The sequence below is a fragment of the Lonchura striata genome, chromosome 1, assembly GCF_050655825.1.
Source record: "Lonchura striata isolate lonStrDom1 chromosome 1, ASM5065582v1, whole genome shotgun sequence".
NCBI lineage: Eukaryota > Metazoa > Chordata > Aves > Passeriformes > Estrildidae > Lonchura > Lonchura striata.
The window spans coordinates 33,922,391-33,947,298 of NC_140703.1; the positions used below are offsets into that span (position 1 = coordinate 33,922,391).

The 24,908-nt window shown below is 42.7% G+C and overlaps 1 protein-coding gene across 34 annotated transcripts in view; it reads right to left on the bottom strand.

Moving 5' to 3' along the window:
* Window positions 1-85: 85 nt before the first annotated feature.
* The window catches only part of PAK1 (p21 (RAC1) activated kinase 1), a 76,065-nt gene continuing 51,242 nt past the window's right edge, over window positions 86-24,908 (bottom strand). For all 34 annotated transcript variants that reach the window (XM_085574261.1, XM_085574324.1, XM_085574359.1 and 31 more), the window contains 10 exons: window positions 23,664-23,780; window positions 23,179-23,353; window positions 20,185-20,248; window positions 19,267-19,315; window positions 16,917-17,029; window positions 11,451-11,568; window positions 10,906-11,005; window positions 8,924-9,120; window positions 7,247-7,384; window positions 86-5,387 (listed from right to left, as the gene is read on the bottom strand). In XM_085574261.1, the coding sequence (XP_085430387.1) occupies window positions 5,301-5,387; window positions 7,247-7,384; window positions 8,924-9,120; window positions 10,906-11,005; window positions 11,451-11,568; window positions 16,917-17,029; window positions 19,267-19,315; window positions 20,185-20,248; window positions 23,179-23,353; window positions 23,664-23,780 (1,158 nt within the window). In that variant the 3' untranslated portion in view covers window positions 86-5,300. The remainder of the gene's footprint in view (window positions 5,388-7,246; window positions 7,385-8,923; window positions 9,121-10,905; window positions 11,006-11,450; window positions 11,569-16,916; window positions 17,030-19,266; window positions 19,316-20,184; window positions 20,249-23,178; window positions 23,354-23,663; window positions 23,781-24,908) is intronic.

Here is a 24,908-nt window from a genome sequence, read left to right on the forward strand (position 1 = left end):
TCCTTCAAGCACCCCCGTTCATTTCTACTATCACTGCAAGGATCATTGAAACAGCAGTCAAGCAGAAACAAATAATTAATCAAGGTTTTATATCAGGTTTCAATTTTTATTTTTAAAATGGCTGAGCTGACCTGGCACATTATACAAACCCAGCAGTACAGTACAGGAGTTATGCCAAGGCAGCATGGGGAGAAGTACATTACCCAGCAGATTTTAAAACTGCAACAGCCTCCATATTTGCAGGTGGGACATGACACAAAGGCGTCTACCAACAGCAGAGAGCTGCAGTCAGAAATCAGTAGGTGCAGAGCAAAAAGCCTTCTTTACAAACACAAGACCGAAGCTGGGTGGCTGCTGACATGATCCCAAAGCAGAGCTGATCTCAGAAGACAAGACACTGATGCTACAAGGCAGGAGGGAATGAGCTACTTGTCATCCACAGAAGCCTGTGTTAAATTAGTTTCTGCCGTTTCACACATTCAGGAAATCTGGCCTCTCTCTTCAGCTCCTTGGTACATCAAGGCCATCTCCTCCATTCTAGCTCCACTTTTCCTTCTCAGCTGAATTATGTGATTTTTCTGTGAACCTCCTGGATTAGCTCCAGCTCTTAAGCAGGAGCTGTGACTCAAAGCCATATTGCTGCTCCAATCTCCACTTTCAGCACCTTTTCCCTTCTCGGGCTCCTTTCTGTTCTCCGCCTTCAGAGACACTGCTGCCTTGAGATGCAGCAGGCTGCTGTGGCACTCCCTGAATTTCCTCAGCAACTGTGCAATTGATTAACCTTTGCTTCATCCTACCCTTTGGACCAGCTCTGTCTCTCTCCCACTACTCATTGTAGGCTCATTCTGGCAGCAAGTTTTTGTCCAGCTCCCATCTGCATTGCAGTTTTGTTGCTGTTGGCCATTCTCTGTCAAAGCTGGCAGCTGCTTCTCTAAGGTCCCACCTTTGCCACTGTGAGTTGTCATTAGCAAAAAAACTAAGAGGTCCTACAGCATTCATTATACATATGCTCCATCCAGTTGGCTTATGACCCCAAAATACATTTACAGGCTCTCTATTACAGCTGAAATAAGAAGCCATTAAAAAGTCTTACTGTTTTATGGGGGAAAGATGAGCAGATAATCAGCTCACCTTTAACAATTTTAACATTGAAGATGTTGTCATTCACCAGACAAATGGATTATGCTCTCAATTAGGAGTGGGCTTCAGACAACTATTATTCCTGGACACTGGTAAGAACCAATTTTGCTGTCAGCCAAGAAGGGTGGGTTCTAAGAAAGCAAGCACCTACTACAGACCATTGCAATCTTTTCTCGCACAGTACTCTGCTGTAAATGTGCCCTACTTACACTGACCTGCAGCATTTTGAGGCAGATGGATCAGGATACTAACAGACATCTCCACTAAGCTAAGCTGAGTCAGACTTTTATACACCTCACAATCCTGACCAGGCTCTTCTCACTCTCAGCACTTTTTCAAAACCAATCCCCTGAAAAGGGGCATCAAACTGGCAACAAAACACTGCAGCAACTCCAGCTGCTTTGAAAAACAGTGGTGTCGATGTGGTGTCTACCCACCAAACCGCTTCTCAAGCCTTAGCCAGATTGTTTAAGTCAAGCAAATGTCTCCATGGAAACCTCCTTTCTCAAGGAGCCTCCTTTGCTGGAGAAATCCCTGCACCCCTTTTGTTTAAAAGGGGAAAGCAGTTTGGTAGGAGCATAATGCCTGCCTAGAGAAGTGCTTGTAGCAACAAATCAGTCAGATTTATGCTCCTTAAAAACACATCTATTCAATGAAGACATTTCAGGGATGGTGTGCTACTGCTGCAGCAACCAGCTAGTTCTGATGTGCCCACTATCCCTGTCCTGGCTCTTCACTCTCAGCCTCACAGAATATCCTGAGTTAGAAGAGATCCACAAAGATCATTGAGCCCAACTCCTGGCCCTGAGCAGGACAACTCCAAGAATCACACCATGTGCCTGAGAGTGTTGTCCAAATAACCTGCCTTCTTCCCACGTGGTCTCCATACCCCTCTCACACACAAACTCTTGGACATTAGTCAAATAGTTTGTTTAAAAAACCTTTAAACCCTAAAAATCCCTAATAGCTAAGGTAATACAAAGAATCAATGCCCATTCTTGAAACATAGGAAAAGTCTTATTGAAAATACCAATTGATACTCAAATAAGATAACTCTCTGTGTTTAACAAAAGAAGATGAATTTTATCCTCTCCTTCCACCAAGCCCTTTGAAAAATTTAGGATACAAAATTATTTCTGGTATAAGATTGCTTGAGATCCCCCAGAAAGGAAATCAGCTTTCTGAAAGGACAGTCAAAACAATTGAATATTTAATGTTCTAATATGGAAGAGAGAACTTTAATATTAGCAGGAAAATTAATAATTAAGGGCTGTGATTAAAAACGGTTTCAACTCAGGCATAAGAGAAAGTTAGGGAGAAAAAAAGGCACCAAAGAAGCCATCAAGTTGTAGTCACTTTCAAGTAACAGCAGGAACAATATTCTTGGAAAATAAGCCCTGGAGATTAGATTTTAAGTCAAAAAAGTCACTATTTAAGAGCACTCTCTAGACAGGAGTTTGCTGTAGACAGGAAGGGCTCTTCAAAAGCCAACAGAGATGCTGGTGCCGGGCGACTCACACAAAAGGAGAGGGGAGGAGAGGATGCATTTCAGAACAACTAGAATAAAATAAACACATTCTCTTAAGATTAGGCTAATTACAATTTAAAAAAAAATATTTTTAAGGATTTTCTGAGAACATAAAAACACAATGCATCTGGCAACTAGAAACTAGGTCTAGGCACACTGTAGCAATCGCCTCCTTTTCCCACACACCCATCACAAGAGGGGACAAAACAGCCTGGGACAAGATGACACACAAGTATGGGCACAGTCTTGCAGCTTTTCCCAGCAGAAAGACTTTTGGCAACATCCCTCTCCAGCAGCCAACAGAAACCAGGCATGATTGAGTCCATGTGGAAGTCGATGAGACAGAAGCACATTGTAAGATGAGGGATAAACAGACACTGTTGATCCCTTTTCATTATGTGATAGAGGATCCAGAAGAGAAACATAAAACATATAAAAATAACCTTTTCTATCTTGTTTGGGGAAGTTTAGCAGAAATCTTGCTGCAGGAAAATAAACTCCTGTGCCTGCTTACAGATAGGGCACATCTGCATTAAGGTTCTCATCTCAGTGCGATGCAGAAAAGGGAGTGGGGAAGGGAATCAAAGAGACATCAAACACATTAAACACATTGTGGATCAAATTGAACCCTGCACTGTCTGAAAAGTAGTGAACTGTCAAATCTGCCAGTCAAATGAGATTTTAGATCAAGAGAGATCTAGCCACTAATTGCATTCCTCCCACATATGCCATCCTGCATCTTCCAGAGGGAATACAAAGTCCTTTTCAAAGGGAATTATTCAAGAATAGTGGCCTTCCATTCCACAATCTCCAGCTAAACTCCAAGCAGATGAGCTCATCAATAGATCATATCCCTTTCCAGGTTGGCAGCTCTACTGTTTTGCCCAAGGAATTCATCCTTGGATATAAGCTTTGTGAGAGGAAACTTGACAATACTGGGAGAAAAACAATGCATGCACAGAGGGAGAGAGGCTGCAAACTGGGGGAATAGACTTCACTTCTCAGCCTTTTGTCAAATAGTGACTGCCCTGGAGCACAAATAGGAGAAGGCCCCTGAGAAGCAAAGGAACTTACAAAGTACCTACACAGAGTAAAGCTAGTGTAATAGCTGTCATGGACCGTGGGGCCAAATCAGAAAAATATGTTTAATTAAAGCCCAAGTCCAGGGAGGAAAGCTGAGCCAGCAGCAAGTCTCAGCACGAAGTAATGAATTTCTGTCCAACAGAAAGATGAGCGGTTACTCCAGAATAGATTTAAACTCACCCCATATGTGACCAAAGCAGTACAGAGAAAGCAGCTCCCACAGTTACAATACACATTTTTTGTATCATTTTCACTGTGTGTAAAGTGGCCCTTGGGAGCCACTTGCTATCCCAAAGGGCTGCAGAAGAAGAGGTAAAAAACAAGGTTAAATTACTTCATCCAACACATCCAAATACCTGGTGACCATATGAGCAATGACAGGTGTCTGGTGACAGTGAATTCTCCAGCTCTCTTCTATCCCCGAGTTAAGAAATGCAGCAGTCACTTTATTAAAAATCAGTATACAGTTTAACATAAGCCCAGTGTTTACAACCAGTCCCTCTTCTAGTAGTTCCAGGTTTCCTGTTGTTTTACAGACTATTGGCAACCCAAGGAATCAGTAGCATAAAGAAACCATAATTTCAAAAAATTTGTGTCCCCGCATCTCCACAGAGAAAGCAGCATCCATTATCAGTTTGTTTTCCACTGGACTTGCTCTACGAAACAAGAGTTTTCAACATATTTTGCAGACAAGTCTTGTCTTTACAATAGTAACTTCTCTGTTAATCACACAGGGCAGCATGTCTAAATAGCCTCACAGCACTGATAAAATAACCCTAAAAGAGCTCTCTGTCATTTTTTTCCTGTGATTTGTTTCCTAGAACAACAACAATTATTTGCGATTTGTTTAACTAGTAGAGTTGCCACTAAAGGGGGAAGGAGGGAGCAGGGGGCAGTTCACACCATTTGGCAAAGAGATCATCCATGAATTAAGTTCTTCAATGGCTGCAGGAAGCACACAGAGGCTTTATCCATGCTTCCTCGAAGCATCCAGCAGTGCTGCAGGGGGGATGCACCTCCACTCCCTCGTTCTCCTCTCAGCTGACAGCTGTTCACATTGCTGCTGCCTGCTTCCTTCCCTCCTCCAGTCATCCAAAGCACAGAGCAGCCTCCACAGTGTAACAGCAGCTTGGCAGAAGCAGGCAAAGTGCAGCCAGCAAAAGATTTAATTTACTGAGATAAACATGGTGTAAGGCTCCACATTATTTTAAAAAATAAACACCATAAGAAATATGAAAAAAAACTGGCTTCACTACATGTAGGTCAGGTCCAGACGCTCTCGGAAAGATCTTCTCACCCATACAAAATGTTCTTTCCCTCTCGTCCCCATCACAAGGATGGAAGGAGAGCTCACTGTGTAAGATCAGCTCTGTCCCATTGTGTGCCTTTCCACACACAGTGAACCATGCCTCTGCCACCCTTCAGGGCGAGTCAAAGTTTTAAGAACACCCCTGTGAAGAAGGAGCAGAAGGGGAGAAGGGCAAGTAACTCAGTCTCAGAAATGGACATCTAAAAGTCTTGATGTGATGACTGTGTTGACTTCACCACTTTAATGGTTGTTCTTGGCTGCCTCTTTAGCTGCAATAATCAGAGGAGTGAGACTGGATAGAGGCTTTGCAATTTTCAAAAACTGGTGCTAGGACAAAACAAAAAGAAAAATTGTTAGATTTTTCAGAACATGCCCCAGAAGTGGCTATTTTAAGCATTTTCACCTAAACCCATATGAAATCTAAGGACCTACTCTAGTCTCTGAACACATGAATCCAGAAGCTCTGATTTCTATCAAAACTCTGGGGATTGCCTGAAGTGATGAAGTGATTTCCGCCCAACACATGCTAAATTATCCAAGGTTTGCATATGTTCAAGATTAAACAAAACTCAGCAAATTCCCTGGGGAATTATAAAGCTGTAAAACCCATAGTGAAATCCAGTGTGAAAGAAGGTCAACCCATGTGTTTCAGACACAAGAGAGAGGGCTCCCTGCAGGAATCGCCTCTCATTTCCGTGTTCCCCCTTGTCACAGGTCTGGAGAAAGCACTGCCTTGGCCTTCTACCAGATATCAGAAATTTGCAAAGCAGCTGAAATTTGGGATAGCAGCAAAGAGCTTGCAACACAACACCAGTCTCCTATATAGGTGCTCTTCTTTAAATACAACAATATTGATTATCAAAACAGCTCTCAGGTGAGAGTGAAGGGCAAGTCCACAAGGTGTTCTGAAAAAAAAAGCAACAATAAACCACAAGACTTCTTAGCACCAGAAGGGATCAATCAATCAAGGCAACATGCTTCAGAGAGAGAAAAAATAAAAAGTAAAAATTCAGAGGTCACAAGGTAGTTAAGAACAGGCTGAAGTGTTACAGTCAGAATGTTCTCCTGCTCCAAGGAACAGAACATAACTTCTTTCTGATATTTTAGGACTGAAAAATACAGAAGAAAAAATGATCTTTCAGTTACTACCATATTGTCAGACATTTATGTTTCATTATAGTTACAGAAGGCAGCAACACGTCCAAGTCTGAGCCCACTACACAAATTAGTGGAGAGAAAGGAAAACAAAATGGAAACTGTCAGATACTTAAGGTCTGAATGTTCCTGATCACAGATCTATTTTATAAAGACTTACATATTCTACACTCACGGCAAATTTGATAGAAAGAACGCACAAAACACTCCTCTCATCCATGTTGATAAAAATCCTGGCAGCTTGGTCCTCAACTTTCATTGTGAGTTCAGACTTAGACAACAGGTTTTCAGTGAAATATGTGATTATAGGGTGACGAGGCACTGGCACAGGTTGTCCAGAGAAGCTGTGGATACCCCATCCCTGGAACTATTCAAGACCAGGTTAGATGGGGCTTTGAGCAGCCAGATCTAGTAGAAGGTGTTCCTGCCCATGGCTGGGGAAGTGAAACCAGAGGATCTTTAAGGTCCCTTCCAATCCAAGCCATTCTATAATTATGATATCTCACAAGCTTTGTCCCGTCACCTCTGTAAGGAGTAATATCAGGAAAAATGTAGTAAAAGTGAACTGCTCCAGTTAATTGAAGCCATGAACACTTCAAAAAGCTTCTTGATCCCTCCCCCAAAGGAGACAGCCAGAATATCTGATAGCTAGAAGCCTTCCTGCTGTCCAAATTGGAACAAGTATGACAAGACAACACACACAGATGTCATGGCCAGCCACATGAAGAAACCACGGGAATCAGAGGGCTCAGCATCTGGCAGGCCTGGGACACAGCCATTGTTTGAGTTTGGACACAGAACATGCTGCACAGCTGCTGCCAGTAGCCAGTACTGGAAAGAGAGCAGTCTTTATTATAGATTTTTCTTTGAGGGCTGTGGTTTTCAGTTGCCTTTTTCCCCTGAGAGGTTACCTTACCTTGTGCTTTCAGCTGATGCAGTATTTAAGACCTCAAACAAGATCTCATCCCTAAGCCTGGCCTCACTCAGGATTGTGTGATTATATTGTTCCAGTCTTGCTCCCCACCACCTACCTGTAGCAGCTCTTTGGCAGAGCCTCTCTTTTCCACGTCCATTTCAAGACAGCGATTTAGGAAGTCTCGGAATATGGGCGAAAGCTTTTCTGGATTCTGCAGTTCTGGAGTCCCGTTAGTAGCAATGAGATACAGGGCCTGAGACAAAAACAAGCACCCAGGAAACAGGAGGTTATGAAGATTAGATTCCATCTCTGCATTAGAGACACCCATTTCTCCTCTCCCTCCCCACAGTTCAATAGGGAGGAAAAAACCCCACCTTATCAGGGTCACTAATCAATGGCTACATTTCAGCAAACAGAATAGCTGCCAGCCAACCCTAATTTTTTGTGGATGAGATCCAATCCTTTATTGTTTTACCCTTGTAATCTGGGTTTGGATCCTGCAGCCCTCTCAAGAGATTACAAGGACAAAAACAACATTCCAGACCCTGTTTACACAGGGAAGTTAACTGGCACAATTTTATCATTACTCCTGTAATGACTCATGGAAGGTAACCCTGATTGAAGAGATTTTTTTTCTGTTGGTACTCTGCTTGAGTGCATAAGGCCTAAAACATCACCACTATAAAGATGCAGCTGGCTCCTTACAAAGAATGTTCAGCAGACCCTTGGGCATCTTTCCTGCAGGAAAAAAGCAGTTTTGCTGCTGCTTGGGGATAAAGCACTCATATACATCCTCCTCTGAGAATCAAGAGACTGAAAATTCATCCATTTCAGGATTTCATGTGTGAAACTTCCTGGATTCATTTTCAAGAGAAACAGAAATCTGCCAGAGACTTGTTAATATACAGGCTTTTTGAGCACATCACACAACACATCCCATAGGAGCAGTCTGATAGCCTGGGAATTGGCATAAATTGAGTTAAATGAAGCCAAAATATTATTACTTTAACTCATCACTGTTTTATTCCTTATAGTCTTCTTGGTTGCTACACCTTTGTCCCAAAAAACCCCTCTGTTGCAAGAGATGGGAAAAAAAAGTTAAACAGAATTTTTCTAGATCCCTCCAACCCATGTAACTGGGGAAAAAGCCATAAACCTAGCTTATATTAAGAGCAGTGATGTCCCTACATCCTGACAGCATATCTCCATTTGTTAATAATTAAACAAAGGAAAGACATCAGGAGGCTAAAGCCCTGTCCTAAAGGCTTATTACACTTTGAATTTTACTTGAAGCATGCAAGGAGGAAGAATTTGCCCGTAGGGAAAAATTCCTACTAGAACAGAATTGAATATAATCACAGAAACATAGAATGGTTTGGGTTGAAAGGGACCTTAAAGATCACCTAGTTCCAATACCCCTGCCATGGGCAGGGAACCTTCCACTACACCAGGTTGCTCAGAGGAGAATTCTATCATTCACAGGGGTAGAAAGTTTGAAGACATGACTGCTTTGTTGCTTTAAGGTAAAACATCTGCCTCTTCAGCACCCCAGAAAGTGGGAAATGATGAGTGCGCATGATCTAACTCACAGAAGAACCCACACCTCTGATACCTAGAGCAAACCATGGCTTTTAACTAAGCTATCTCAATCTTCTCACTATGACATCTAAGGAGGCCACAGCATCGTTTGAGTTAGACGGGGCTGGAGGTGATGAAATCACACTGGAGGATTCACATGACTCAGTTCCACCAACAGCTTAGTGAAGACCAGAGGAGAAGAGCACGTGCTTACTCTCAGGGGGTTCTCATTGAGGTAGGGTGGCTCTCCTTCGATCATCTCGATGGCCATGATCCCCAAGGACCAGATATCCACTTTGGGCCCGTAAGCTTTCCGTGTCACCACCTCCGGGGCCATCCAGTACGGCGTGCCCACCATGGTGCTGCGCTTGCTCTGCTCAGGAGTGATCTGGGCACAGAACCCAAAGTCAGCTGCAAAATTCAAATAGGGTGGAGGGAAAAGACACAAGAGTCAGCAAGTTTCTCCAAAATCAACTCTTACTGACACCAGAGCTCCAGTACACTTCACCCTGCTACACTCTATGGGGTGCAAATGTGACAGGAGGAGTGGTTTTTGTGGCTAACACACAGGATGGTGTTTAGAGTAAAGTTTTTAAACCTGGCTCTCTATGGCCATGAGGATTCTAGAGCTGCTGACTTGCCTGTGTGAAAGATGGGGATCAGGAAATAACCACACACGGAAGTTAAGACACTCATTGGTGTTGCAGCATTACACCAATGTTACACACTATGTAATATATGGCTTAAAGACCATTCCTGGGTATGGGAAAACAGGAATTAATGCAAGTCTTATCTAGATACACCCCCAGACCACAGGCTGTACTGTCTGGTGATATTTTCAGCCCATGGGTATTACTTCCCCTGTAGACATATCTTCCTTCAAGCAGCATTAATTTTATAGAGCAAACAGTGTTCAGAATAAATTTAAAATACCTAAATTCATATTGATTATTTTCTTTGAACAGAGAGAAGGGTGGAGGGTCTTCACATAAAGATTGCTGAGCCCTATGTTTTATTTGTATTTTGCTCACCAAAAGAAAACTAAATCTGCTCTTGTGAGCCCAGCAGAATCAACACAACAAGGTTCATCACCCATCCTGACTCCCTGTGGCATCACAGGTCTAATTTTAGGGAGAATTATGAAAATTAAACTGATTCCTAGCTGAGTTTTCATCAAGGGTAAATACCAGGAAAGGACATATGGTTCATAAACAGGGCAAATTTCCAGCAGAGCCAACAAGCAGCTCAGATCCAGAAGGTTACTGCATCATATCCACAGAGATTTCTCTAACTTTAAACTACAGTCTGGTACCAGCGCACTGTGCTCAAATAAGTTATTCCATAAGAATAGAGCACTTTGGCCCCCATCCGTTATTCATTGCTAAAGCTCCTGAGACCTGGCTCTATCAAAGTTCAGCTCTAGTTTAAAAAGCAATTATGGGCAAAAAACCCCACCTTCTTACTCAGCATATCTGCACTCTGTGAATTTTGAGTCATATCTGCTGTCGCTGCCGACAAAAATAGATTTATTTATGCCTGTTGGGTGCAAGCCAACAGAACTGAGAGGAAGAAAAAAGGAGCACCATTCTGTTAAAACTATAGGTGGAAGATCATAATTCGCTGGTTTCCAGGGTTATCTCTGCATGGACAATAACAAGTACAACAGCTACCTTAGCACCCAGTGGGCAGAACAGTCTTAAGATTTTCATTACTAGTGATACCAGAAGGAGGAAAAAATATTAAGGCTCCAGTCTGGGTTGGCATTGTAAGATTAAATGATTTGTAGTTACACAATTTTCAGTTCTCCCTCCACTTCCCCTGCCCCTTGAGTACCTGCAGTATTTTTCAGACTGAAGAGGTTGTTCACAAATAAAGATTTCTAGCCTTACACCTTCCAACCCAGCTTTCTGGACTGGAGTAGCATTAAAATACTGTTATTCTAGTTCACATAAACAGATGGCCCAAAGCTAAGCGAAGCCCAAGCCTCACTTCAACCCTGGTATCAGTTCACAAGGATTTGTGTTTGCCAATCTCCATTAAAACAAATGCCACAGAAATATCTACAGTAACATTTCTACAGCCTGTTCATCATGACAGCATCAAGAACCTCAAACACCCATCTCCCTAAAATGTCTGGCCCAGAGCAGATAACTGGCACGGGTTGGTAAGTCATCAGCAGTAACATTCCCTGCATACTTAGTTTGACAGAGCCATCCATTCCCAGCAGGATGTTGTCACTCTTGATGTCCCTGTGAATAACTTGGTTCGAATGGAGGAATTCCAGGGCTTGGAGACACTGAAAAATAATTGAGATATTCTTACTGTGCATGAAATGGTTCACCAGTCACAATTAGCCAACTAAAGGACTCAAACAGACTGCGCATTTTTGGTAGTAAGGGCGCAGTGTGTTAGAACCTTTCGTATCTTCAATATGTGCAGGGCCACAGAGAGATGTCACTCTGGGATCAGCAGGTCCTAGGAGGACAAGTTAGTCCCAAAAGACTTGAAGGACAGGCAAAACCAAGAGGATCCCACCCCCATTTCCCACTCTAGTTCCTGCTTCTGGGGTGAAACATGAGGCTTGCATTAGAATTGTACGCTGCATCCTCACAGGTGAAATCCATCCTCCAAAAGAAGACGGTCACGTTACAGAAGCTGGAAACATTTCCATGCAGTCAGTGACAGGTTGTGGAAAGTCCGTGTCCCGTTCCCAACCAGAGCTCCCTCTGAGTGCTCCTCACCTCCCGGCACACGGCGGCGATTTGTCCCTCGTCCATGCAGGTCTCCGTCACGACATCGGTTAGGGAGCCTCCTGCCAAGTACTCCATCACCACCCAGAGCTCTTCTCCTACAAGGTAACTGAAGAGCCCAGGCTAGGTTTTAAAACCAGAATGCACAGGGTTTTAAAGCTCTCTTACAAGTGCAATAAAAACAAGAGCTGCAATTAACAGTATTGGGGAACACGTGTTCCTGGTACTTTCTGTGCGTGGGAGCATCCGATCACAACCTGAATGACCAAAGGGAAGGGTGAGTGCAGGAAGTCGAGGAGAGATGTAGTGGGAGAGCTGGATACAAGTTTCCTGTCCATAAAAATAAGACTGAACTTTTTTGCCATGGAAAGGATGCAGACTAAGATGGAGACCTGACCTTACAACTTCTCCCACTGCTGGGAGAGAAGGCAAAGAGCTACTATTCAAGGATGGGGTCCAAGCATGCAACCCAGATATTTGGCACACAGCAATGGCTTCTGAGTGCTCTTGCACTGGAAGAGGTGGCTGGGGGCTGTTTCATTACTCCTGGCATCCTGCTGTCCTAAGCAACTGACTGCTTTGCCTCAGCCCAGGGACAGTTCTGGGTTACACAAAAGATGGCTACCCACAATCAATCATGAGAAAGCACTTCTTTTTTAAGCACCATGCACTTGAAAACCACCTCTTTTCCACATTATCAAACTAGTCTGTGATTTGGTCTGAAAATTTCAGAACCATTCATAAAGGCAAAAGAGTACACCTTATTGAATGAAACAGCAATTCAAAAGACTTAAAAAATGAAACTCCTAAGAGGTAGGTCTTTTCTAAAAAAGGCTCATAGGAAGATGGGAAGGAGACAACTGATGTGAGAGTGGCTTTTCTCAGTCACTTGGGATATTCCTCTCTGCTGAGTGTGTGCGTACCCATGTTTAAAAGTGAAAGACAGGAGATGAAGACTTCAGCAATAACTCATACAAAACAAAAAAAAAAGAATCAAAAAACCCCAAAACAAACAAAAAAGAAACCAAAATAAAAACAAATAAAAAAACCCACCAACTATTTTTGCCCGTTTTTGGACCCATCAGCACAAACTTCCATGACCAATAAATACATCAGGATGACACATTTCTGAAGAAAAGAAGCATCAGTATGAAAACCCACCTTTTCAGCCTATCCTGTCATTTTTCAAGTGAGTGGACGAAAGAGTCAAAAGTGAGAGGGCAGAGAATGTAATTAAAAGCTTCATTTGGCATTAGAGTTCATCAAGGACACATTTGCTTTGCTACAAAACACTGATCCTACTGAGGAATGAATTTGCCAGGAGCCAAATGCAAAAGCTGGGATATGGACTGGAGAACAACTAGGTAGAAAGCAACAGTAAAGGAGAAAGAAGCCATTAAGCTTTGCATGGAAAGTAGACAGAGATGAGTGAGACATCACAGGGATGAGCAAGGTGTGGTATTTACCACCAAAGGACACACTGACAACACTAAGCTGATGAAAAAAATCCCCCTAAATAGCAATAATGGTCTGAGCTACACCTGGATGACAATAGCGTTACAGTTATGGACAGTTTTTGATTCCAGAGACAAAGTGGGCATTTTGGTTTGCTGGTGCTGAGGACTATGTAGGGAGGTGCCATCTGCAGATTCTTCCACGATACAAAGCCCAAGGGCACAGGGCTGTGCTCCTGCAGCAGAGAGGTCTCAAACTCCACTATGGAACAGAAGCTGAGGCACTGGCATTTTTTCTTCCCAGCATTACAGACTCCAGCAACAGCAGTACCAGCTGCAGAGCAGCCCCTCTGAGTGAGAGAGGAGCAGCAAGACTGCTTTCAGAAGCTCTCCTGATAACTCTGTGGGTCATTTAGCTGCTGTTGGGCTCTGAAAGCCCAGCTCCAGCCACACTCTTCCTTCCTGCCCCTATGCCATAGCTACTTTATCACTTCTGCCAAATCAGGCTCTCTGCAGATTTTATCAGCACCCTCTCAACACATCACCCACCACGGACATCACAAGGTTTCCCTTCACTGCCAGTAGCATTCTCTACAGCCCAGATCCACTCTCTACAGCCCAAATGCACTTGCCTGTATGAATGAGGGCAGAACAGGCTCTTTGCATGACAATCTCAGGTTCCACATGCTGGGAGCAAGCTGGTATCCCTCTGCAGCCAAAACAGATGGAGCAAGCCAAGAACCCCACTGTGAAACCAAAGCTCAGCCACAGCAGCCACAAACATGTGCCAAGATCCTGGCAACTCAATAATTTATAGATTTGACATAACACACAGGGAGGGGAACTTAACAGTGGCTCTCTGCCAGCTGTCACCAAAGGAATGTCATTCCAGGGTGGTACTGTCTCAGGGATCTTTCCACGCTCTTGCCACTCTTAGTCCCTGAGCTGCCCACTGTTGGCATGACTCAAACCCACTCCCTCAGCAGCTCTAGAGACACCACCAGGAAGTCCATACACCTACACACTGCTCTGATGCGACATCAGGGACAGCATGGTGCAACATACTGTCACCCACAGTCACCTTCCAGAACAAGCTGGCAGTAAGAAAAACTTGATGAAAATCTGTGAGGAAGAAGGAGATGGTCCACAGCTTTCTCTTCATCCATCTGCAAGAGCAGGTAATGTCCCATACGGTTTTCCTCAGCCTTCATTTAGATACCTTAGGAAGCTGTTCACCAAGCCCTCTCTATCACAAATACACACCCTTTATTGATAAAACTGATGGAATTTGGAGTTGCTCAGAAGTGCAAGTTCATTCATTACAGAATTTTGAGCCACTAACATGCCTCCAACATACAAACATGAATGTAGCCTGGAAAGAAACCAGTGTGTTCTTGTAGCATGACTGTCTTGCATCTCCAGCTTTATTCATTGACTACCCATCCTTACTACATTTTGGGGTTGGGGTAAATGAAGCTACCACTTATTTGGGGGTTTAAGTTAAGGAGTTGTTCAGAACAAAACTAAAGGGCAGGAGTTTGTTATGCCTAGCATGGGGCATCTGATGCCCGTGTTTAGATGGCTGAGTTCAGAAGCAGGGCTCTGAGGGCAGCAGAAAGGAACTGGCTCCTCCAGCAGGTAACTCAGCACAAGTGGCTGTTTGTCTGTACAGATGACTAGTGTCACTGTCCTCAGAGCAAGATGCTTCCAAATCCAGCTCCTAAGTACAGCTGAATTAGGCCATGTCACTATCTCAAATATCACAGCACACCTTTGTGCAACACTGACCACTTTTCTGACTGCAGCAGAAAAGCTGCTTAACCACAAGCAAGTAGGCCATGCAGTTAACAGAGGACAAAGCACAGGAAACCCTTGCACAAGGGCAGGAGCTGAGAACGCTGGTTTAGGCCAATGACTACCTTGCAGCTCCCATTAGGGACTCAGAATGGGAGACTGTAACAGAACCACAAAACAGAAGCCAGGCCCTGCAGTGATCAGCACATCCTTCCCCCACCTCCTTCAGGAGGAGGCAGAAGCCAGGAAGTGGCATCCAAATATCAGCTTAATTCAGCACTTGGGAAGCACAGGCACATTTAGGCTGGGTAAGAGGGACACAGCTCCCCAGCAACAGAATCCTGCAGTTGCAGAGCTGAAGTGGCATAATAGGCACAAGAATCCCCATGTTCATCCCAGTTGCTCTTCTGTCCATGTGCAGCACTCAAACAAAAGCTAAACCCTCTGATAAAGATTAGTGAAAGTGGAGGATAAAAGCAGCAGCTTTTGTTGCTGCAAGTTTGAACAAGACAGCCGGAGATGGAGCTATCCTGCAGCTGGGATGCACTGGCTAGACAAGGCAAGTGAATGTACACAGCAACGCTCTCTAATGGGAAGAGCCTGTCTCTCAAAGAGTTTTGTCAAAACAAAGCCTCTAATGAGCCAGAGGGAAATAACAGTTCTAGCCCAGATGCAATTCTTAACCACTTGTTTCATTTTACACTGGTAACATTCTTCTCCTCTCTCTAGGAAGAGGGTGTGTGCCCAGCATCAGATCCCTATACACACACCTCTGTCATTAAAATCTCAGGAGCAGACTTTCTGTCTCCTCTACAAAGTAGCACTTTACAGCTATGTATAGGACACAGCACCACAAAAATTCAGCAAATCAACTGCTGCAGTTCATAAGTACCACCTTTTTTGGCTAAGACATTAAAAGCCTGCAAAAGAAACTTATTAAAGAAACAGCTGATTAGATTTTTATATACAGACAGAGAAAAAAAAGTGTGCAAATCCTCTCTCAAATTTCTAGAATTCTAGATCACATCCCTTTGTTGTATCTTCAAAAAAACCAAGCTGCTGAGATTAAAGTCTGCAGCCCACCTTATCCTTATCCAAGCAGTCTTTACCCTTACAATAACCCCAACCTGTGGTTCATCAGAACTGCTACATTCAGATTTTGAGTGCAGCAGACTGAAAATCTTGCTGCAGCTCAAATGGAACTAGCTATAGTTCTAACAAGTGAGTGACACAGGCTTGACACCATGCAGCACTGCAATGCTGATGGTGAATTCAAGACACCATTAAATGCTTTTTGCCTGCTGGACTTTCAGCACCATTGAATGAGAGAATGCTTCGGGTTCAAAGGGACCTTAAAGACCACCTAGTTCCACACCCCTGCCATGGGCAGGGACACCTTCCATTATACCAGTCTGCTCAGAGTCCCAACCTGGCTTTGAACACTGCCAGGACAGCTGTATCTTCTCTGGGCAGCTGTGCCACTGCCTCACCACCCTCACAGCAAAGAATTTCTTCATTATATCCAACCTAAATATACCCACTTATCTGAAAACTGTTCCATCTTGTTCTATTACTATCTGCCTTAAAATTCACTCTCTCTCTTCTTAAAAGTCCCCTAAAGTACTGTAAAGCTGTGTTGAGGTCTCCCCAGACTTCAGGTTATGTGTCACACGTCATTCCCCCTCACTGCTGTTACGCTACTGTGCAAAAACCTCAGTGGACAGTCACAGGGACAGCACTACATCTAACCCTGGAAGCAGTCTGCTCCTCTGGCAGCACAACACCAGCATTGCTCAGTGAAAAAAAAAAAAAAAAGGAAAAAAAAAAAAAAAAAAAAAAAAAAAAAGAGGAAAGCAAATAGAAATATTACATTTCAAACTGTTTCTATTTCTCCTTTAGTAACAGGAAGGAAATAAGCAGGAAGTCTGTTGCATCAAATTTGGCAAAGGAAAGAGATGAAATATGCAGTCCTGACAGGACCTTAGTTGCCAGCATCTCTGAAGAGAGCCTAGACATCCCACTAACACTCTTCAGATACCTGTTTCTTCTCATTCTGGAGAGAGACTGCCAGGCTACCCACACTCCCACAGTGCTTTAAGCAGTGCAAGGTTGCCATACACTTGCATTAAGCTGAGCCTGGAACCCTTAAGCCACTGACAAGAAAGTGTTTTCCAGTGTCCCTTTGTGAGCCCTTCAAACACTGACATACCTGTCCAAGTAGTTGACAATGTTGGAGTTTTTGTTTTCCCTCATCACAAGGATCTCATTAATAATCAGTTCTTTTTTGGGCTGCTGCTGTAAATTCATCTGTTTGATTGCAACCTGCAGGGAAAAAAGATCATGTAAAGCATTATTGCAGGAATCCCCAGAAACCTTCCAGTACCAGTTGATTTAGTCCCACATCCACATGAGGGAGGAAAAACACCTTTTGATCACCTTTTTCATCATTAGCTACTGAATTACCATTCCATAACTCTGCAGGTTCCTGCAGCCAGTCCATTTCCACATATGCTGGATGATACTTAATGAAAAAAAGAATGAGGGGAGTTGCCATTTTCATACTGGACCTCAATGTCACAGCTGGATAGCTGTCTCCATCTACAGTTTCTTGGTAATAAAGAAGGGATCCCCTTGCTCTGGCATGGACTGGTATGTTAAAACCTTTTTGTTTCTGAAAGGATTCTTATTATTTTTATTTTTCATTGGATGTTTCTGAAAAATATTTGGTGTTTTTTCCCTGCTCCCATGCAAATTTCAGCTTCTAAAAATCTGAAGTAGGGTGGGTAAATAACACAACTATTCAAGGTAGTAACTCTATTTCTTTTGTCACAACAATAACTGGAGGAGATAAGTACAAATATTTAAATAAAAGGTGAAAATAAATAAATTAGAGTCAGCTTTATATCCAGTCATGCCTGAAGTGCAACAGGGATGGATTTGTCAGCTGCAGCCCTTTGGTTTAGTAGCTTTCTTCCTGTTTTAGGGTATCTGCTCTGCATGTATGTATGCAAAGAGCAGGAAGGTTACAACATGTTTGTAACTCTTGTATTCAAGTTTCCACACTACCAGCACACTGTAGAGCCCTGGCCCTCAGAGAAGCCTTCAAATCAATAAACCTACTCAGCACAGCTGGAGGCAGAGATAACTCACAGAGGTTACAATTGTCTTTGGTACAATATTTAGGCAAAGAGAATGAAGTGAAACACCCTTACAAAACTGCTACATGCAGAGAAAGAGGCCTGGGTGAATGGACTGGAGCCAGCAACTACAGTAACTCACAAAAACAAGGATTAAAAAAAAAAAAACAAGCCACAGAGTGCCAATATAGATGGATACAATTAGCATTTTGATAGAATATAGCAGGGAAGACTATACAAAAATCCCAATACATGAGAAGGCAAGAGCAGACAGACATGCTGCTTTTCCACAGTATTCATGAGGGATGTACTTTAAGAAGACAAAACCAAAAACCCCAGGCTACTCTTTGTACAAGGCCAGAAAGAAGAATTTAAGATGAAAAAGAAAGAGAAGGCATTATATGCAGATAAAGAAATTCCCAGTGTTTCCCTGCACTGAGCTCCTGAGTTCATTGCACTTCATAGAAAGGAACAAGCAACAGCATGGCAAAGTTACAGTGACCCCAAACGCAGATTTAAAAATTCAGAACCTGATCACACAAATGTAATAGGAATTATTTAAAAATTTTCACATGAGAGTCACCCAAGGGGTCCAGAAAGAAAGCAGAAAACCATCAAAGGACTTCCCCCTCCTATAAAATTTCTTCTGCTTCAAAATAAATATAAGAACCTTTCCTTAGAGGCTGTAATTAAAGTGTATTAATTCTTCAAGGAACTGAAAAAGGAGGTGAAGGAATTTCAGGAAATTTACTGATTAATAACTCTTACATTGTACAAATGCAAAGTAGACACACATTGTTGCAGACTTCCATAAATATATCTGGAATAACACACACTTTCATCTTTAAAAAATCCTCCATCTAGGAATAAAAGTTTCCACAGATGCTGCATATCCATCACTACTAGTTTATTATGCAGGCAATAAGTATGGCACTTTTTAATATTTGTGAGGGGAAAAAAGAAAAGACAGGCATTCCTTGTCTCACAATTCAAGGACAGAAAGTAAGCAGGCAAAGGGTGGGACAGGAACTATTTCCGTGCAAGTTAAGTCCTATAAGTGTAAGAAGTAAAGGAGCAGAGGGCAAATAAAAAGAGTTTGTATGGAGACAGGCAGCAATCTTGGGGAAAAAGGGAGAAACTTTTACTGAGGAACTGTCCAGTCCAAACATTTGCTTCTAGCTTTCCAATCACAGAAGGAATCCTTATAAATATGAAATTATTTAGTAATCAAAACTTGTGAAGTAATTTTTTCCAGTTCTCTGCTCAGACCACTCAACCATGTCTCATTAGTAAGTAAATAAAGACCTCATTAAAAATAAAGTGTCATGAATCTCTGAAAGACAGTCTTTATTTTGTAGCATCAACTTGAATTTTTGGGACACAATCCAAAATCCACTGCTGTGGTACTCTGGAAGCACTTACCTCCTGTCCTGTAGCTACATCTATTGCTGTGTAAACTGTACCTGAGGCTCTAAACAAAACAGAGAAAAGAAAAAGAAATTATTTATTACTGTCTCAAAGTAAAAGTGAGAGCTTAACACATGCCCCTTCCCACTTGTCTCTCTGAAGTGCTCTCAACCCTATTCCTTTACATGCAACAATTCCAGTGGTAAACATCATCTGAAATATTTCTGAGACAAGGCTGTTGTTGAGACAGAAGCCAGAGGACTTATGGGGAGAAAAGTTCCTAATAAGGGACACTGTGGTTGTCCAAACCCTTGCTGCTAAACCAGCAAACTGTAGGACTGAGTTTATTCTATTTCAAGTGGCATGACCACACTACCCTGGCTTGCAGAATGCCCAACATGCTAACAGAGCAACAGGATCAGCTGAAGTAAATGGGGCATTTGTATGAGGAAAACAGGAGTTTGAGCCTCAGCACATGGATTTGATAGCAGATCTGTGTTCTTCCTCAGTACAGTCTCTCCTATAATTCTACTTGCTCCCTACCTTGTTTAGAGGGGCACACAGCACATGCCTTAAGCAGAGCTGATTCAGAAGAAAATCTATAAACTGAAGATGGTCTTGCAGTTCTTTCCCTGCTTGTAGCTGTATTTATCAACCTGATCATCTAATGGCATGATTTCTTATATTACAACACAGTTCCATGAAAACCCAGTTCCTGTGACTTTGCCAGGAACAGGAGAAGATTTGGGGGGACATGGAACCCAGCAAAAAAACCAATAACAAAAGAAGAAAACAAATAAACAACGAAACAAAATAAACTTTCCAAAGTATCCCCAACAGCCTTTCCAGCAAGCTAACTTAGCCTGGTTTTGGTGACTTCTTCTTAGCATCAGGAAATGAAAGGTTTAGGACAGAGAAGAAGCACACACTAACCCCTGTCCAATCTTCTCAAAATTCGTGTACTTCTTTTTTGGATCGCCCACACTCACGATACTTCCTACAAAAAAAAAAAAAAAAAAAAAGGATTTTCTTCCAGTCCTTTTTTCATACAGCTACAAGAGCTAGCTGTACGAACAGCTCCATTGACCACAGTAGGGTCTGTCTCATGAACCACTCATCAGAAATCCAGAGGCACACAGACACCAAGGAAGTCCTCAGTTATTTCAACACATCCCAGGTGCACTATTCCCCTGTAGAAATGATGGGATACACACATTAAGAACATTTAACCTTAGCAGTCATTACTAGGTGCAGGATAGAGATACACAGACCTGACACATGGAAAAGCTACTACTTGTTGGAAACCTGCTACTTAAAGTCACTCCCAGCTTCAACACCGCGGATGATCCAAAATGCCCCTGCACTGCAATGTCTCTGAATTTGGAGGCTGGGCTCTCAATCATCTTGGTGGCAACAGTCTGTTATAAAACTAGTCAAAGATTTCCCAATACCATTACAATTTGTAGCAGGTAAAAAATGTATTTATGATGTTTTTGTACCAGCACAAGCACAACCATTTACTGACCCAGTGACTGGGCTGCAAGACTCAAGAGGAGAAGGTAGAGAAAACCTCCAGAGTCAAATCTCCCCTGCCTGTCCTGGGCAATGCTCAGCTGCTCCTCCAGGAACCTGACAGTCAGCACAGGTTTCAGCAGCAGTTACCAGCACCCCTCTGGTTTTGGAGAGCAACCACCTCAGCTCATTCTCCCAAAACCAAAAGAAAGTCTATCACTGCCTTCTATAAAGGGAAAAGCACTTTGCCTGGTGTTCCACAGCACAGGGCTGCAAGTGGCTGCAAACTTAAACTGATTTTGATAACTCCCCTGTGCAGGCAGGAATTACACCCTTTTTAGGGTGAAGGAACCAGAGCCAGCAATTTCTAGAGCTCAGCTGGGGGCCAGTCTCCTCTCTAACAGCACCAGGGTGGCCAAAAGGATCCAGGGATGCAGAGCTGCATCCAAGCTGGCGTTTGCAAGTCACCAAAGCTGCCAACACATGGTGCTGCTCTCACAGGGTCCGGGCTGAGCCTGCACAGATGTGTACTGGCAAAGAGACTGCTCGTGGTCATTAAGCCAAGAAATCCAGTAGCAAGCAGAGCACAAGCAGGCTATTTTCAGACAGCACTGAAGAGCAGCCAAACCCAGAGGGTTTAGGACAGACAGAGGTAGAAGTAGGGAATATCACCCATGTTTGGAGAGGAGGGCAGGAGGAGAAATCTGGCTTTACAAAACCCACTCTACACTTACAGAAGCAATGCTGTCTGCCCTGAGGACTGGTATTTCTGGAAAAATATTCAGAAATTTTCCCTCAAAGCCTAATACAGGCTAGAAGCTCAGACTGCAAATTCTTCCCCAAGGCAAGGACTGGACAGAATGCTGTGGTGACAAGTGGCAGTTGCCAGTTTTGCCCTGTTTAATGCTGATAACTCTAAAATGGTGGGGTATTTCCTGCCTTCCAAAGAGTCAGGTGAGGATTCATTAATGTTTGCACCAATGCTGTGTTTCTTCTGAGAGGTAGGGATTGAGCACCCCCTTTTAAACATTTGCATGCATTTAGCACATCTTTTGTATGTGTAAACATTTTTTGCTTTATGATTTTAATCATTTTAGTTACATGTCAAACTCAAATATCAAAAGGCTGCTTGGCTGCACAAGTACAGCTCCATTGCCTTCAGTGGAAAGACATATTTACTTAGATTAAGACTAAAGATTAAAACTTCATAACATTTTCTGACTAGCCCACATATAGAAGCTGACACCTGGAGCAAGCAAGGTGTCAGAAGGTACATCTGCTTCTCAACAGTCCCAAAAGTAGCACTTGCACTTCTCTGCATGACTGAAGTGGGAGTATTTTTATTAGCATAGCACTTTTTTTCCTGCTGCAGTTCCTGCTCGCCCTGCCTGGTCACAAAAATGTCTTGAATCCTTAATGATACAAAAATCCTGCTGATTGAGTGAGTGGAGCTGGTGTTTTGAAACAATGGGTATGAGTTTTCCAACAGCAAGTAGTCCCATTTAATAAGCCATCAAGTCAATTTAGGCTTTATTTAGAGAAATTAGTTACTCAGATACCATTCTAATATTTAATTTTTTTTAAGTTATATCCTCAGATTAAGTCTTCATCTAACTACTAGACTCTTATTCCTAAAAGACTGACAAATATATCCTCAAACCAAAGAGGCCAGCCTTATCATAGAGGTGCTAACACAATTTAAGTCAACTGACAAGCAAGGCATGGATGTCATTAATACAGTATTAGAAGTTCAAAGAATTATAAATGTTCTACTCTAATAAAACCTGGCCCAGGCTGAGAATAGCAATCAATTGCATCAAAGACCTGGTTCAGCTGTTGGATATGCCACAGCATAACCCAAAACCACCAGGCAGCAGAAGACCACTTGCACTGGAGGTAGGAACTGTTAAAGACATGAGGACACATCTGAGAGACTTGATGAATTTTTCTCAGAAAAAACCCCACCAATTTGGCTACCCACAAAAATGTTAAAGCACTTAAAAATAACCAAGCTGCTTTACACCATGATACTGTGGAAGGCAAATTTGGGGATGCATTAATTTTCTCTCCATCTTTTAGACACCTCATGTCTAACATCGCAATATAATCATTTATGCTTCAGAGCTGCAGAATAAGATGTGGAACGATCTCAGACTTCATAGTTAAATAGATCTTATTTATTCAGGGCTGGTTTTGCAGAGCCTGAGGATCTACAGCTCCCTGGGGATTTCAGCCAGTATCACAGGTGCTCAGCTTAAATTCAAGCTCACCCCTTATACCCGCCCCAATTTTTATTGTGACCATGTGCCCACGTCTTTGGTAAGGGATCACAAAACGGGGAAACATTTCCGCTTATTGACATTCTCAGAAACCAACTCCTCAGGAGTTTAACTTTTTTAAAGAAGAAGGACATACTTAATTTTTCCAGTATTTCTTCATCTGACATTTTTGGCTTTTTCTTTTGCTTCTCCGTGTTCCTGACCAGCATGTCGGGTGCAGTTGTGCTGTTTTCCGAGGGAGAAGAAATAGGAGAGGTGGCCGCATCTCTGGTAGGTGGAGGAAGAGGGTCTATCACAGAGCGGGTGTAGATCTAATTTTGTTGGGAAAAACACACAAGTCAGATGAAGATTTAAACACTTCTATTAATCTTGTTACTGCTGCTGTCGGGGATGCATTTCTGTAGCTGCTTTGTTAGCAACTAACATCACTAATCAAGGACTCGTGCCCCCACAACTAGGCAGGTGACAACACTAAGGTACTCTGCCAGAAGGAATGGCTCCCACTGCATCCCTCCTGCTCCCAAGAAGGGCTCAGCATCAAGCCATGCAGAGGGACAAAGTCACTGGCAAGGCCTGACTGTGATTGCAGCAGTGCAGGCTGAACAAAGAACTTCTGCTCACAGATTTGGTGTGTTCAGGTCGTGGAGCTATCACAGGGGGTGGAGCTGCATCATCTTCATCATCCTCATCTTCTGACACGGAGGGCACTGCAGGGGTCTCAGAGACAGCCTTCACATTCTGCAAGGAGTTGCACAAATAGCAAAAACCAAAACCCAATCACACATAAACAAAATCACAAACATTAGATTAAGGTCCTAACAGAGATTGCACTGAAGCAAGTGCAGAAAAAACAATAATCAGAACAAGCTGGTGAGTTACAGTGTCTGAAAAATTCAAAACCCAAGGTTGCTGGGTCTTCATGGGAAATGGATGTGCAGTCCAACACTGCCTGACACACCACCTCATCTGCCTGAGTGACAGCAATCCTCTTCCCAAGGACCTGAGAAGACCTGGGCTCTTTCACTGTATTCCCAACATCCACACAGCTGACCAACAAGTTTTGGGACGCCCAAGTTTAGAAATATCTGTCTCTGTTTATACTGTCTCTTAGGGTTTTTTGCTTGCTCCAAACCCTGACCATTCAGTAGGAAGATTTCAGACTTTAAATGCTAGAATTTACATCAAACTCTTAATGGTTTCTCCAAAAGTTAGGAGGTCAAGTTAACATTGCCTCTGGTATGGTGATTGCGAACTAATTAATTAATGTGAGATTTTGGAAGCAGAGTCTGGCAAAATCTTTTCAAATATCTTTTTAAATTGCTTCCCGACATAAAAATTTATGGAAAAATAGGAACGATTATTTTGTTTAAAAACAGCTTTATAAGTGGTTAAAAATTATCTGGAATTTTCTGCATACTGTGATTAGGAAAGAAAGTCACTTAAATTTATCCACATGAAACTGGATTAGAAGTTCATTACATTCTTTACACTATGAACATTTCAGAATAAACTTGGTAAGGTCCTCAACCCACTAGAATAGTTCTGTTTGTGCATCATCACCTCCCTAAGAGTGGTGGGGGGAAAAGTATTAAAATCCTCAGAAAGTGGGGGAAAGCAACACAATATTTTACTGAGCCTAAAATATTTCAAGTCATCATCATCATGACAAATAATTGTCAAAATGAACTTGACATAACACAAAAACCTAGCTTGTCAAAAACAACAAGGAAGAACTATGTACTGGGAATTTCCTGAATATCCCCAAAATTAAAGGTCAGCCTGAGGGAGGGCATTGGGTATCTCAGTAGACTGGTAACTACTGCTTTTGTCAGGATTTACTTAAAAATCCAACTTCAGATATTGAAA